General features: G+C 37.3%; 1 protein-coding gene across 1 annotated transcript in view; it reads left to right on the top strand.

The window, feature by feature from the left end:
* Nucleotides 1-13,101, top strand: part of LOC134649677 (uncharacterized) — a 36,021-nt gene extending 22,920 nt beyond the window's left edge. The window contains exons 3-12 of the mRNA XM_063504542.1: nt 997-1,119; nt 1,643-1,751; nt 2,214-2,350; nt 4,751-4,833; nt 5,900-6,025; nt 7,910-8,057; nt 8,743-8,870; nt 9,775-9,907; nt 11,385-11,529; nt 12,930-13,101. Of these exons, the coding sequence (XP_063360612.1) occupies nt 997-1,119; nt 1,643-1,751; nt 2,214-2,350; nt 4,751-4,833; nt 5,900-6,025; nt 7,910-8,057; nt 8,743-8,870; nt 9,775-9,907; nt 11,385-11,529; nt 12,930-13,101 (1,304 nt within the window). The remainder of the gene's footprint in view (nt 1-996; nt 1,120-1,642; nt 1,752-2,213; nt 2,351-4,750; nt 4,834-5,899; nt 6,026-7,909; nt 8,058-8,742; nt 8,871-9,774; nt 9,908-11,384; nt 11,530-12,929) is intronic.
* The last annotated feature ends 2,896 nt before the right edge of the window (nt 13,102-15,997 follow it).

Genomic DNA, 15,997 nt, shown 5'->3' on the forward strand with positions numbered 1-15,997 from the left:
TACTGTTATCAGGCAGTCTAGCATGAGTTGCGTTCTCGCGCGCGACTCCATACTTGAAGTCATGCAAAATGTATGGAGTCGCGCGCAAGAACGCAACTCATGCTAGACCGCCTGGTTTGAGTTCTTAAAATTGTTAAAGGACTTGCCTTGCATCGGCAATGGTACTTTTGGTACATTCAAGTGTAAAAATATGGGTGCACACATCATACTCAAAAATATATCGCATAGGTCTTGTGTCGGCGAATTAAGAACCATGGTACATATTTTGGAGTAAGTTATATGCACCCATATTTTTACAGTTGCTGTACCAAACACGGCGATCTTTTTTTAATTAAGAAAAGTTTTGGCCTCCTCATGTGTGTTTTTCTGCTTACGCCACAGCCACAGCTGTTTAGAAGTATCTTACACCTTTAAAGGAGCAATTCTTGTATAATATCAATTAATTTATATATTTCGGGGATCTGGGAAACGGCTCTAACGATTTCGAGGAAATTTGTTATATGAAGGTTTTCAGGGGTGTAAAATGGATCTAGCTAGATCGTATCTCTGGCAAATCGCGCATTTTTAGTTTTTATATGTTTTCCGAGCAAAGATCGGTCTCCCAGATATTATGGTTTTATAATTATGGTACCTAAGGCTGAAACCAATACCAGAACCCCTAGTGTAAATTTTATTTGATAAATTCGATTCCTTTTGGATACTGAAAATCCCATACAAAATGACGCATAATGCAAACGCGTACGTCACGTCACGCTTACTATATATAGTTATTATACTCTTTGCGTCACGCTATCGAAGGAAATGTACACTAGGGGTACTGTGACTATCACCCAAAGAGTAAAGTAAGTATTTATCACCGCATCCCAAATCAACTAGAAAAAGCTTTACCTATTTTCCCATTTCAGTTACCTATTTTCATATACTTACTTTTTTTGTAATTATCGCGGAAAACTAATTTTGTATTAAATGTGATGTGAATTCAATTTGAATATTTAGTGTGGAGAGGGGAGGCAGTGAGACTGGACACGGTGAAATGCGGCGTGGACAATGCAGAGACGGTAGAAGGCGCGGTGCCTAACCACCAGTACCCCTGGCTAGGCGTGTTATTCTACATGCTGCGTAAGTCCTTCTAAATGAAAGGTTACATTCCAGCTGTGACAGCATTGTCGTACTCGTACAACATTGCAGAAGCGAGTCATGGATGTCACTGTCACTTTGCTTGAAAAATTAAGTCACAGAGGTGAAGTTTGGATTGTGGCAATGTTAAATTGACTGTGTTATTGTCCATTTCCTGCTGCAATTCCAATTTCAATATGATTAACGTAAGGACTGAAGAGAGTTATGGAGAGTTCCTTTTGCCAACAACCTCTCTAATATAGTTCAGTGTTTTCAACCAGTCTTGAGCGCCCAGAGGATCACAAAGTTTTTTTTTAAGAAAAGGTCGTGTCTTTATGCTTTAGTTAAAAAAAAAAACAGCAACCTACGCTACACGTTTACTTTATACTTCTAATTGAGTCGCGAAGTTGGTATCAAGTCAAGGAAATTATAACTGACATAGCCCATTTCTCGCCGCTGCCACCCAAATGTCACCTATAGTCATGAAATGCGGCTTATATCTTGAGGTGATGAGTTTTTGTTGCAGACGGCGAGCTAGGCGAGACGCGCTCGGTGACGACGGTGGTGCTCATACACACGGAATTCGTTATCGCTAACTCAGCCGACATCGGCCCCATGCCCAAGCGGTCCTTCCGGTAACCACACTGTTTATTCGAAATAACTACTTGAAGATGAGCAGAGAACAAATAAGATTTTGAATTATATTTAGAAGTTGAAACTAAAAAGGCATAATCGTATGTAGAGAAGTCGTCTAGATGACAATTGATGTTTCGTTGTTTATGTTAGCGTAACAAATTCTACACTTGAAGGGATTTAAGAGACAACTATGACCTAGTCATAACTCATTATTACCTAATAATGAGACATTATTAATAGTACCTACTATTAAATATGCATGATGACGACGAAGAATGGCGCTCTGTAGTGCACTAATTTAAGTACGACTGAACCCACAAAAAGTAAATAAGTAAGTAGTAAATATTTAGCTGCGGCCTTCTGTATGAAGATGCTTCCTTATCCGTCCTTATTCTAATGTTCATCGTGGATTGAAATTCCAATATAACTTGCATCCCTCTTAGTTCGTTATATTCTGACAGAGACAAGGCGCGCGTGCTGCTGGGCGAGGGCTGGGAGCGCGAGGGGCGGCGTGTGCGCAACTATGTCGTGCACCCCGAATACGGCGAGACCATCAACAGTATCGCTATAGTACATCTACGGCAACCCGTGCGAAACCGTGAGAATAGTTTTTAGTATATATCTTCCTATACTTGTATACGTACGAAAAAGTCCCGTCCCGTCGTCGTTTGTCCTCTGTTTTTTTTAATAGGCTACATGACTAATTTTCAGTTATTTGGTATCAATCGATCAGCGGGCTCAGCACGGATCCATTTTTATCCACTATCACTAAGCCCGTCACTTTCGCACTTACATACTTGTTAGAACGTGACAGGCATGGTGATAAATGATAAAAATGCGACCGTGCTACTAGGGCAGGTTTGTTTTTAGGATCAAATGTCTATATGGGACCTATTGCATTAAAGCAAAACAAAAGTCAGAAATTATAGTCAAAGTCCGACAGTCGCAATTCACTCGCGAAACGCTCCTCACACAAGGATAAGTGAACGTGACGTCAAGGTCACTGAGATCCCATCTTGTAGTAGGTATGGACAAAACAAGAAAATTGCGTTTTTCGTAAAATATTGCGTTTATGTATATAGTTGCTATGCAATATTTTTTTGTATATAATATAAGGAATCGAATGTTATCCTTACTTAATGTTAGCCTTCTTGAGCTTACCGTGGGGCTTAGTCAATATGTGTAAAAAAAATGTCCATTAATATTTATATTTATTATTTATTATTTTCTCTTTATTTATCTTTTCTCTTAAGTTAGGGTTTTTATAATATGAATATAAAAGTAAAATATAAAAACACTTACAAAACAATAAAAAAAAACATATAAACACATTATAAAAAACCTAACCTAGAATGCCGCCGGCAGCGGGGCAGGGCCCAAGCTACCGGTGGTCAGGGCCGCAGAGAGAGGAACCGGCGGACTATCCGCGCCGTGTCCAAGATCACCGCCTTCTGCATCCGGCCCTTGATCCAACCACCTAGCGAGAGTCTCTCAAGATGTTGGTCGAGACTCTTCGCTATTAGACCGTTCGCTGAAACAACTATCGGGACAATGATAATTATTTATTATTATTATGACTTATTTCGTTTTTGAAAGTTAAAAAAAACTTAAATTTTGAAACTTTCAGGTGCTTATTTTTGTATTATTTCCTTAAATTGTTTTAATATCCACAATAATGTGATAAATTGCTCATTTGCTATCTATTTTACTAGATTTTGTTATAAAATTCAACATGTGTCATCATCCCTATTCTTTATAATTGATAAGTCAACACAGTCACGATACCTACAGCATTTTTGATGGATTTTCATATTACTGAATCGCGATTAGAAAGGGATTGAGATAGCTGTCAATCCATATTGATTTTGACGTAAGTGTATGGAAATCTGTTATTTCTAATCCCTTTCTGATCGCGATTCAGTAATAGTAACCCTTATAAGAAATAAAACTTTTAAACATAAAAAGAATCGTGCTCAGATTTAGGTAGGTAGGTAAGTATAATAATGATTTATGTGCCTTTGTGGTTATTTTGACAATGAAAGACATGCGCGAATAATATTATGTTATTTATGTTATAAACTACAATGTTGTTATGTACCTACCTACAGTGTAAAAAATTATACATATTCCACGGTATTTATTAATTAATATTTTATTTCATAGGTACTTTAAGAATGAGTAGATAAAGGATTATGTTCTGATTTATGTTTACGTTATATTTCAGTTAAAATATTTAAACCGGTATGCCAGCCTCCCTATCACATTCGTTACCCAACATTTTGGGTAGTTAAGTTCGATGAGAGTAAGTACCTAACATATTTTTTTAAATATAGAAGTGATATTGCAATAATATTACAATGTTTATAAACCTGACCAGGAATATATTATCACGCGCCATGTTGCGGACTTTTCACTGGAACAAATTTTTTCATACTACTTATACTGAACTGTCACCTTACATTGAAAATAATCATATATTACTGGTCAGGCTTTATATTTATTCAAATTCCGATGTCCTTTTTGATAGTTCAGGGGCCGATTGCATAATAAAATACAAGCTAAAACCTACTATTAAAATCACTCTTGTATTTTATAATGCAATCCGGACCTGGGTGTTTTATAAATTACAAGATTAGCGCACGTAAGTCAGTTTAGCAGTTGTTAGCGGCCGCCGTTCGCGAGTACAATACAAATGTAGTGCATAATCTGTTACCATCGTAATTTCACGAAAACGCACGAATGTGTTAAGTAAACTATTTTAGTCAGTCTTCGTACAAAAAGTACTGAGGTTGAATGAAGTAGAATGACAAATACGAACACTTCCGAGAAAATACGATGGAAAAGGATTATGCACCACATCTGTAAGCCAACCGAAAAGGACTGTACCAGAATTACTGCTGCAGTATTGCAGCGCCAAACGTAGTAGTGTATGTTTTTGTGTAAACTTGTTTATGTGCATTAAAGAGACATAACATAGGTACATAATATTCGTTTCCAGATTTAGACACACTGCAAAAGCGCGTGTTGCCGGTTACTGAAGTACCCGCTGCTATGTGCCGTGAGTTCTACATCGAAAAAAGCGTAAGCCACTTTTATATCTGTTAAAACAACCTTGAGTTTGCTCGCGACTTCCTCAGTAGTTAAACTGTCTTAAGTAGTTCGTGTTTCAAGAAGATCGGATTATTTGCCGCAGAATCAAAAATGTTAAAAAATGTTGTTCACTATTTAATTTTTTAAACACATTTACAAATATTTGATGTAAAGGTTAAGTACTTGACAGTTTTCAAAGTTGCGACCACATTTTTTTTTTCATTTTTAGAAACCTTCGGACCCTCCATTTAAAATATTAGACCTCAGATATATGTAGGTATCTAATATAAATACGTAGACCAGGTAACTGAAACCCAACACTTTGATTTTGAAGATTTATTTATTATCGTACTGTTTTCTCCGATTAGATCAGGTATCAGAGTGACCTAGTAGCACAGTAATCCGGGTGCGGCCCAGCTACCATGAATTTTTCAGTAGGAGGAACATGTTCGAAAGTATAGCCATATTTCTGTGATAAATCCTTGAACTTGACTTCAAAATGGGTCTCCCAACCATCCCTTTCAGCGGTCTGAGTAGTGTGAGCTGACATCCACGCTCTCGTCATAGGTGTATGCCATGTACAGAACACATAATCCGTCTGAAACATAAGAAAATACCATTTACCTACTTATTTTATTTGGCTTTCGCCATTGGAGGGCTTATTCACTTTTTCTTTAGTTGGCATTCATGTTATAATAAAAATCATGAGGTTAATATAAAAAGTCGGTTCTGGCTATCAGGTCTGGACTATGACTATGTTTAATCTTATAATTATGTATGATGTATGACTTATATCATATTATCTTCCTCTCCCTCTCTCTGCTTGACTTTTAAGGTTGACCAATGACTGGTACAAAATGCCTTATGGCATTAAGTTCACCTTTTGTCTGTAAGGTTTTTTCTTTTGTGTAATAAAGGTTAAATAAATAAATAAAGTTCAAACAAATGTCCATGAAACCACTCTATCTAAATGGTCAAAATCCTTTTTTAATTGGACGTTTTTGGCCAGTCGCGAGTTCTTAGTTCGGGGTAAACTACTTTTTATTTTTGTTTGTAGTTGTACGAGGCGAAAAGACGGCCATCATTCGTGAAATGTACGGTGTCACTGGCGGAGCGTGCGCCCTGCGTGTGGGGTGCGGGTGCGGCGTTAGTCACGCGCGACGTGTGGGGTCGCTGGCAATTGGTACTGACTGCTGAACTCATAACCTCCTTCCTAAGGCCTACCCTACTAAAACATTGCTAGTTGAATTTGAAATTAATAGTGAAGGAAATATGGTTGAATTTCTTTTGTTTTGAAAACCAACGAAACAAAGAAAATGCAACTCTGTTACAAGTAAAAACGGTTTAAATTACATTGAAGTAACTAGTACTACGGGTAGGACCGTGGGCCTTACAGGGATAAAACGCTGTTATACTTTTTATATTTTATTATTATACAGTTTGAAAATGATTGCATTAACCGAGACCATCTGCTATGCGAATCGAACATTGGCCTCGTGTACAAATAAAGGCAATAATTATAATTAAGAGCCAACAGGAGTGGCCATTTCTCCATACAAACGTACTCGACTGTTTCCTCCGTGGGTTTTGAAGCTAGAGCAATGATTTTTTCAACACAGATTAATATTGTCAATATCTGTGTCGGACAGTTTTGCTTTTTTTGATATTTTTGTTTTTTAAGGCGCTAGAACCCTTCAAAAATGGCCAAACTGGCCTAATTGACTATGCCGCAATGAGAGGCGTGGTATTCAAAATTGATATCAATTAGCCAAAAAAGCAAAACGGTCCGACACAGACAATTTCATAAACATTTAGATTTCCAAATTTGGTTACGATTGGTTAAGTTTTAGAGGAGGAAACAGTCGAGTACGAAACCTCGATTTTTGAGATTTTTACGCAGGATTTTTCGCCTTGTCCTTATCGCACTAGTTTTAGGAGCCGCTTCCGTTAGCGAGACGGGTATATTTACCTAAAATATTTAAATCTCAGCTCCTGTTTCGTCTTAAGACGGGCTGACTTGTAATAGAACCATTTTAACTTCAATGACCTAAGGTTTTGGCTAACTGGATATTCTTGGTTATTGGCTTACAGCCAAACAAAAACGTCACTTTTGACACTTGTTTGACACTGACATATCCGATCCATATCGCTTCCATACGTATATATTTGACGTATCTTAAAGTTCGAATATGGCTGCTGATGTTAATTGTAGATTGTTTCACAAGGGAGCAATTCAATTATTAATGCCCATTGTGGAAATAAGTTTGATACCATGTGACACATACTGCTTTTCACATATATGAGGAAATTAATATTGTTTCAAAATAATATTTGAACAAAAAAAATAGTATGCAAAAAAGAATAAAAATAGTGTCCTAAAACAGAAAAGTGCAACTTTGATCCCTCCTAGCAGGAAAGAAAATAACTCTTTTCTGAATAAATGATGTAAACAGGACTTATTCTTATTACCCTTTGTCATAGTGATAAAACATAAAATGCTAATTAATACAAGTACCTATTGAGATGCTAAAATGTTTGGTAACTGCTGAGCCCAATACTTGCCTATATTAAACTAGCTTTTGCCCATCATTTCGTCTGCGTGGGATAATGATGATTGATAAAAAAATTCTTATATCCTTCTGGGCCTGAAATTTCAAAGACAAATTTTATCCAAATCGATTCAGCAGTGTAAGCGTGAAGAGGAAACAGACAGAGAGACGTATACTTTCGCATTTATATAATATTAGTAGAAATTCTGTTCAGGGGGCCTAGCCAAGATGTCCTGCCTACGAATATAAGAACTGACAGACAAATTGTTAACATTCGGATGGCTACTGTAACTGTGTTACTGTGACGTCATTACTGATGCGGCCTCGACGCAGCCGCTGTAACTGTCAACAGTATCAAAACACGTTATTCTACAAAAAAATAGGAAAAAATATAAATCAATACAAAGGCAAACATGCCCTTTAAGGGATCTCTTCCAGTTAACCTTCGAGCCTCCTACATGGGAGAAACTTTTATTAAGTAGTGGTGCGTTACACTGTGTGTTCTTTTGTTTATGCAGCTAGGGCTAAGCGTGTATGGACCAGGCTGCGGCGCGCCGGCGCGCTACCTCGACATGTTGCGCTACTACCCCTGGATCGAGGACTCCCTCGACAAGTTCCAGCGTATCACCATCTCGGAGATCAACCAGCACAAATACGTATTGCGCAGTGCGTATCATTCATGTGTTTTTTTTTTTTTCATATTGTATCACTTGTGTGAGTCAATCGGTCCTCGCTAGAAATACGGGCGGCCGGTTGCTCTTTGTCGGATAGAGGATATATGTGATGTGTCTAGTAGGTGCATATTGCTGATTTGTTGGGGCAGGTCCCCGCAGCGAGTACGGGTGGCCTTGCCATTCATATGTTTACGCTTTCAAAGTATAATATTAGTAAGACATATTAAGGTAAACGTACTGGTGCTCGACGCGCTCCCAGTACATGTCATCTTGAAACTTAAGTCAATGTCAATAGAGGTCACATCAGGGTGTCATCTATTGGGCATTAGGATGTCGAGCAAGTACGTTTACCTTATTATTAGTTAAAAACCAATTAGAAATAGAAACGTTTGATAGTGATGAAGTAAGTAAGATAGTAACTTAGTTTAGGAATGAAGTGAGCAATGAGGCTAATAACTAATAACTGAATGGGAGAGTAAGGTTTGTGACAAGGACAACATGAAAGAAAGACAAGAGATGAATATAAATAAATTTGATGGCCTGATGATGTTTGAGTAAATAAATGAAAGTAGGTACTTTATGTTATTTGAGTAAATGAAAAAAAGTATTTTATGTACAAGATTTTTCTTATATATTTTTAGTTAGAAGATACCTAATGGTAAAATTTAATTTGGCAGGTGGCGTTGCATTCGGCACGCTGATGCGTTTCGGAGAATGTGATAACTACGAGATGCAGAACCTTATCTATCGTGACTACGTCAGAGTGACCACAGACAACAACAATGTTAAACTCACAACATACAACGTAAAAATTGATTTTACTTCTTCATAAACATTAATTAGACAAAAAAAAAAGCGCTGGTAGCCTAGCGATAAGAGCGTGCGACTTGCAATCCCGAGGTCGCGGGTTCGAACCCCGGCTCGTACCAATGAGTTTTTCGGAACTTTTGTACGAAATATCCTTGATATTTACCAGTCGCTTTTCGCTGAAGGAAAACATCGTGAGGAAACCGGACTAATCCCAATACGGGCCTAGTTTACCCTCTGGGTTGGAAGGTCAGATGGCAGTCGCTTTCGTAAAAACTAGTGCCCACGCCAATGCCTGGGATTAGTTGCCAAGCGGACCCCAGGCTCCCATAAGCCGTGGCAAAATGCCGGGACAACGCGAGGAAGATGATGATGATAAACATTAATTAGACAGTAAAGTTAGGTACACTAATACCGTAGTATGGTAGGAAAAAGTGACCACACTAGCCATATACACAAATCATATTGCATTATCAGTTCAGTCTTGTACCTACCTACTCGTTTTCTTCCCTTCGAACCCTGCGATGTGGTCCTTGAAACGTATATCGGTCCTCTTATACTCTTATAGTTTTCGTTGTTAAACCTCAGTGGGTAAAGTCCTGTTCTCTCGCCTTAAGGACATATACCTAACCTACTACCGTGTATGGATTTATCCATTAACTGGGAAATTATAATCTGGGGGCACGGCAGTGCCCCTTCTAAGTCGAGCAAAACAAAACCGCACTGCCGTACCATCCTTTTCTCGATGCGATTCAGGCCATTTTCGACGTCCTGTAATTTTGTGTTGGCTAAATGTTTGTCAGGAACACAGAGTAGATGAGTGTGAGTTATATGTTGCTGCGATTATTTTAACGTAAAGGATTTTATTTATCATTTAAATGTTATTAAATTCCTGCCAACAGATGAGCATATTTGACACGGTACAGTACACATGCGTGGTGTTCGAGCTGAAGCACGCGTCGGCGTCCGCAGCGTTGAGCGTGCGCCATTTTTGTCCGCGCCGTATCGGCGGACCCGCCTGCTACGCTTACAAGGGTTGGTACTAGGGTTGCCAACCGTACTATATAATATAGTATTGTACTATATTTTGGCTCTCTGCACTATATATTTTTGGAAAAATATATAGTACGCTAAAATACTATATTTCCGATTAAACGTATATTACAGTTATGTTTAGTATTTTATCTAAAAGTACTATATTTTTTGCTATATACTATATTTTTGATGTCTTATTCTGGAAAATACTATATTCCACCAAAAACTAGCTGGCAACCCTAGTTGGTACTACAATAGGGTATTCTCCTACTACGAGTTCGTTTAACTCGCACACCGAGGGTTCCGTACAAACTTTAAATTTTCGCATGGTACCTAACTATAAGCACGAGAGCACAGAGACTTTGACCAGAAGTATACTAAGCCATAGAGAAAAAAATACATAGATTGCTCACTCCATACATCAGTTTTAGTACCAAAAAGACTATTAGCATCTAGCATCGAGTAGCGGAACTATCAGTACTGCTACTTGACAATAGATGTAGCAGTACTGATAGTTCCGCTACTCGATGCTAGATGTAGACACTGAAATTAATAGTCTAACTGATGTACGTTGGTTTTCAGGGATAAATCTTTATCATGTGAACCGATTTCAACAATTCTTGTTTTATTTGAATGAAGGTGTTTTAGCGTAATCTCATAGATATTTCAAGTATAATTAACACCCGCCAAGGGGCTTATTCAAAATAGAGGTGTGATTATATTTTTCCTGTAATATTTATGATACTGTTATTATTATATAAAAAATTCATAATTTTTTGTTGGTAAACTTCAGAGATAAGGGAGGGGGGGGGGGGAACTACTACTATGAAACCCAGCCACTATAAAAAAATACTGTAGTTCTTTATTTTAAATTCCTTGATTATTTTAATTCTGGTACAAACATAGAATGGTAAGTCGAGAGATATGACCTAGGTATGTAATATAATAGGTCATTATAAAAGATGTTATAAAAATATTGACGATATATTTGCGAGCATAATTAGTATCATATTCCGACAAGGAAAAAAGTATAAAGAAATATTTTATGAGTGATAGGTACGGGTCTCTATTGTTTCCCAAATCGTTTTAAGCTATAATGTATTGATTGCCCGAATTTTCGTTAGTCATAATTCATTTGGTTCAGAAACGCGTCACTTTTCAGGATTGCCATAAAACAAACCTAACCTAACCTAACCTTAGGATAATCTAACGAAAATCCTCAAATGTTAACGGTTTCAGTTTTATGACTAATGATAATATGAAACCGTTAACATTTGAGGATTTTCGTTAGATTATCCTAAGGTTAGGTTAGGTTAGGTTTGTTTTATGGCAATCCTGAAAAGTGACGCGTTTCTGAACCAAATGAATTATGACTAACGAAAATTCGGGCAATCAATACATTATAGCTTAAAACTTTATGGGAAACAACGGGACCCCGATAGGGTACGTGTCAAATTAAACACCGTCCTCTTACCAGGTACCCGGTTCGACATATCGGTGGAAATGACGTATACGGAGGCGTGTGCCTTGGATGTACGCGCGTATGGCCTCCACGTCAACATATCGTTACTCGACATCGAACAGTGGAGGTGGGAGGAAGGCACATATTACGAGGACTTCAGGTATTATAAGTATAAGTACTTTTTCTCTATGGCTGGCACTGCTATATTATATATGTATTTATTTATGTATGTATATATAAGTATGTGTATGTATTGTATATGTATTTTTATTTTGTTTATTTTTATTTGCATGGTAATTTGTCTGTTTTCGATGTATTTAGTGATAGGTTTCTTTCATTGCATTTGCAACACCTACTGACATATGTAAATTTATTAATTTCCGCTACCCAAAGGTCGTCTGGAAGAGATCGCTTTTTAGCGATAAGACCGCCTGTTGTTTACCTCTGTTTGTATTTCTGTTTTATTTGTATTGTCTTCTTTTATTGAGGTGTGCAATAAAAAGTATTTGTATTGTATTGTATATGTTATCTCTCTCTCTTAAGTTTTGCTTTATTTTATATTTTTTTATGTGCATTTAAATTGGTTGCCCTGAAAACCAGCGCCTTGGCTAAGGACATTAGTCATCGGCATATGCTGAGTGGCATCCATTTTGGTGTCTTGTACTAGAATAAGATGTATTATAGGTTAAGCATGTATTTCAACACCAAATAAACCATTTCTATTCTATTCTTTCTATATTAGTTTGATGCTTTTATTTATATACGGAAAAGACCTGACTGACTGACTGACTGACTTAAATTAACGCCCAGCCAAATCTGATTGGTCAAGAAAGCTGTTTTTATTCACAAAAAGGTACCGTAAAATGGGGTGAGAAGTGATTGAGGGGGCAGAAGGGACGCGAATGTTTTCAGTTACTGAGACAGTTTTCTGGCTCAGATTGCTCTAAGATTACATAACTATAATGACATATATTTCAGTTTGTTGAGTTTGTATTTAAGAGAGCATTGGTCTAATGTCAGAGAAACATTTAAAATACGACAGAGCAACAGAGGACCTAAGAGCCTTTTTTACACCACTGGTCATTTCATGCGACGGAGCCCTAGGACTGAATACAATAGTTTCCTAAAGAAAACAGCATCAAAACTAAATGGGGAAAGGCATATTCACAAATAATATTCCGGCTGAAACTTAAAGTCCAAATTTCTGTGATAAGAGCTATTTCCATAAGAGTTAGAGGTACGAGACGACGTATCAAAGCGTTTGAATAGGCAGACGGAGCAGGAATCCTGTACTGTAAATTATACTGAAGAGTGAAGATCCCTCAAGAAATATATATATTATTATGTAATTCTCACCTCCATATATAATTGTTTACGTCGAAATAAATCACGTATTTCTACTCGTCGACTGCAATGCTTGAATTAAGACTTCGTATACCAAAGTGAAATCGCATACTTTTTTCACTATGGGACCCCAATTCAACTATAATATTCATTTCGATACAGTTTAGTCAACTATAATATTCATTTACCTTGGTCTAATGTTAACAATAAATTCAGACTGACTCCGGTGGAGTACCGGGGGCCTTCGCACATGACGCAGTACGGCTTCGAGCCGTTAGACGAGAAGATGTGGGTTCCAGACTACTACTATTGGTCTACTACGCCACTATCATTCGATTTACAAACTTATACGCCTCGGTACACTCAAACGGCTGATGGTAAGCGCTAGGAAATTCTAAGAAATCCAAAGAGATATTTAAAAAATGCGTCGACATGTTGGATATAAAAGTAACGAAATAATTAAAAGCTAGAACGGATAAAAATTATGATTTAACTAATATGAATCCAAACAGGGCGTGAATGTGGGTACCTACCTAATCTATGTATGTGTGTCACAAATCACAATCGAAATAAACTCTACATTGAATAATTTTACGGTTTAGACTCTTGACAGACAGATGGACGGACAGACAGATGGACAACAAAGTGATCCTATAAGGGTTCCGTTTTTTTTCGTTTGAGGTACGGAACCCTTAAAAGGTAGGTAGTGCCCTTGCGCTTCGACTGGCTAGTCTTGGCGGAGGCAATCGTGCCCCCAGATTTTCCTCTGTAATTTTTTTAATAACCACAAGTATTTTTGGGATAGTTTTTGGAAAAATTACATCAATAATAAAACCATTTTCTCACCAAGAACAAATTCCTATACTCGGCTTGTTTATTTTTACTTATCGATATGTATGTATGTATGTAAATACTTTATTGTACATAAGACGTTAAGATATAGTTAAAAGAAAGTATACAATGTACAAAGGCGAACTGATATATGGCGAGGGATATTATCACTTATTATACTTACTTATGTTGCTACAGACGAGGAAGTGAGAGAAAAGTACAATTTTGTACCGACGACTCCTTCGTCGGCAGGAAAGCGCACGTTGAGAAAATTCGTAAGGACGACGCCTGTGTACGGTGCGTATCGATGGCTATAAATATTTTTATTATAATATCAGTTGCAATAACGCTTATTTAGTATAATTATTAAATGATATAACAACACTCAATATATTAACATATGATATTATTATCGTTTTATATAATGATTAATTGATCTAATAACATTTGGCATAACATTCTTGAAGTATAATGCATATTTCCTATACCGAATTTATGATATCAAGTTATTTCATCTAAAGTAGAATTGTTATAACATTTGTTGATATAATGTATTACATTTATAATCTCAATATTTACTACACACTACAAAAAACGATACCCCTTCTGAGTATTACGAACTGCTATTTATAACTGGGTACGTAGGTAAGGTTAAGAACTGCGACTCCTACACAAAACGAACCGCTTTCGCTACCAGAAAAGTAGGTTAGGTTAGGTTAGAACTGCGACCATTACACAAACCGCTAAGTACCAGAAAACTAGGTTAGGTTAGGTTGGAACTGCGACCCCTACATAAAATGAAAATAAAATAATTTCAGTGTAATTTCGTTTTGCGTTGCTTATTAACTAGTCTGACAGGTTTTTTTATCAACACTTCTTAATGCCTCACATTTGAGAGAATCAATTAAGGAAACTCTTGCCAATCGTGCTGAATCAGGGTTATGATTATGAGCGTCGTAAAATTTAACAACGGTATGTGACTGAACTACTATCAAACAACGTGATGGCCCGCGATTTGCATTGCTCCCTTTTGTGTAGTTCGCAAATCCAATAAAAATAGCTATATTATACCGAATAATACTTATATAATAAAACTCGTATAATAAATGAGCATTATATCACATGATCGTTATAAGAAATAAGTATTATACCGATAGATAATTATATAAAATAATATTAAGCATTTTAATAATATGCCAAATGTATATTATATAAAATGAGTGATTATATTTTTTGAAATTCTATTAAATGTTGTTATATCGACAGAGAATATATTATTTATTTTTATATCGATCGTTACACACCCCCGGATGTGTGTGCGTATAAGTGCACGTGCCCATGGATGCGTTGAAAATATAGGTCTTTATGTTATGATTATGATGGCGCACCGCTTGCACGGTTCCAACCATTTAGCACACGCACACGTGAAACTTCTAAGTGTAAGGCCTGAGTGGACGCTCAAAGCGGAGCATTCGGCGGGGAGTGCAGCGTGGCGTCGGGCTCACAAGTAATTTGAGCGGCGTGTACTAAGGCCGCTCCTATACGCTTGCATTTGTTTAATATGCACGCCGCACGCCCCGCCCCGCTGCACGCCCAACTAGAGCGTCCACTCAGGCCTTAGTGTAACACATGCAGCCAGTATGCTCTGGCCTTAAGGGTTTACAGTGACATCGCCCGCGTCAACACTAAATCACTACACCTTATAAAACAAAGTCCCCCGCCGCGTCTGTATGTTTGTGTGTATGTTCGCGATAAACTCAAAAACTACTGAACGGATTTTCATGCGGTTTTCACCTATCAATAGAGTGATTCTTGGGAAAGGTTTAAGTTTATACTTTGTTAAGATTTTTGTAACCTGGCCGAAGCCGGGGCGGGTCGCTAGTTCCTTACTGAAGTTCTTTTTTTTACAGCTCCTGTTTGGCATCAGGATCCAATAGGCTGGCTCACGTACGTGTTTGGGTAACAGCACCAGTGGCCAGCCTTTTGAGTCGTTTATTGGTCATAAATATCTGGTTTATTCGTTTAAACAAATCGCGAGTACTCTAATAGGAGCTTTGAATCCTTATTGGTTAATACGTCATGCGACAGGTGCGGTGAGGGAACGAGGGGAAGAAATATACTCGTTCATACAGGTGCTGTTTGTCGACGAGTACAATAGTGTCATGTCCGCCATATTTTTTACTGTACGTGGTGTTCTCTTAACAGGCAAGAAAAACTATGTTTTAATGTAAAAAGTTATTCTTTATATTAATGATTGGTTTATTTATTCGTTTATCTATTAAATTGCATTATGTTTTAATGATAATATCAATATTTCATTTATAAATTGAGGGGGCTGGCCACTGGATAACACTTTTTTCCAAAAAATCCAGTGCCCAGCCCCCACGGCTGACTTTTGGGTTATTCGTTTATTTTATTATGTTTAAGAGCCAAAAAAATTTTAATTTTCAAAT

Source organism: Cydia amplana, chromosome 1, assembly GCF_948474715.1.
Source record: "Cydia amplana chromosome 1, ilCydAmpl1.1, whole genome shotgun sequence".
Classification (NCBI taxonomy): Eukaryota; Metazoa; Arthropoda; class Insecta; order Lepidoptera; family Tortricidae; genus Cydia; species Cydia amplana.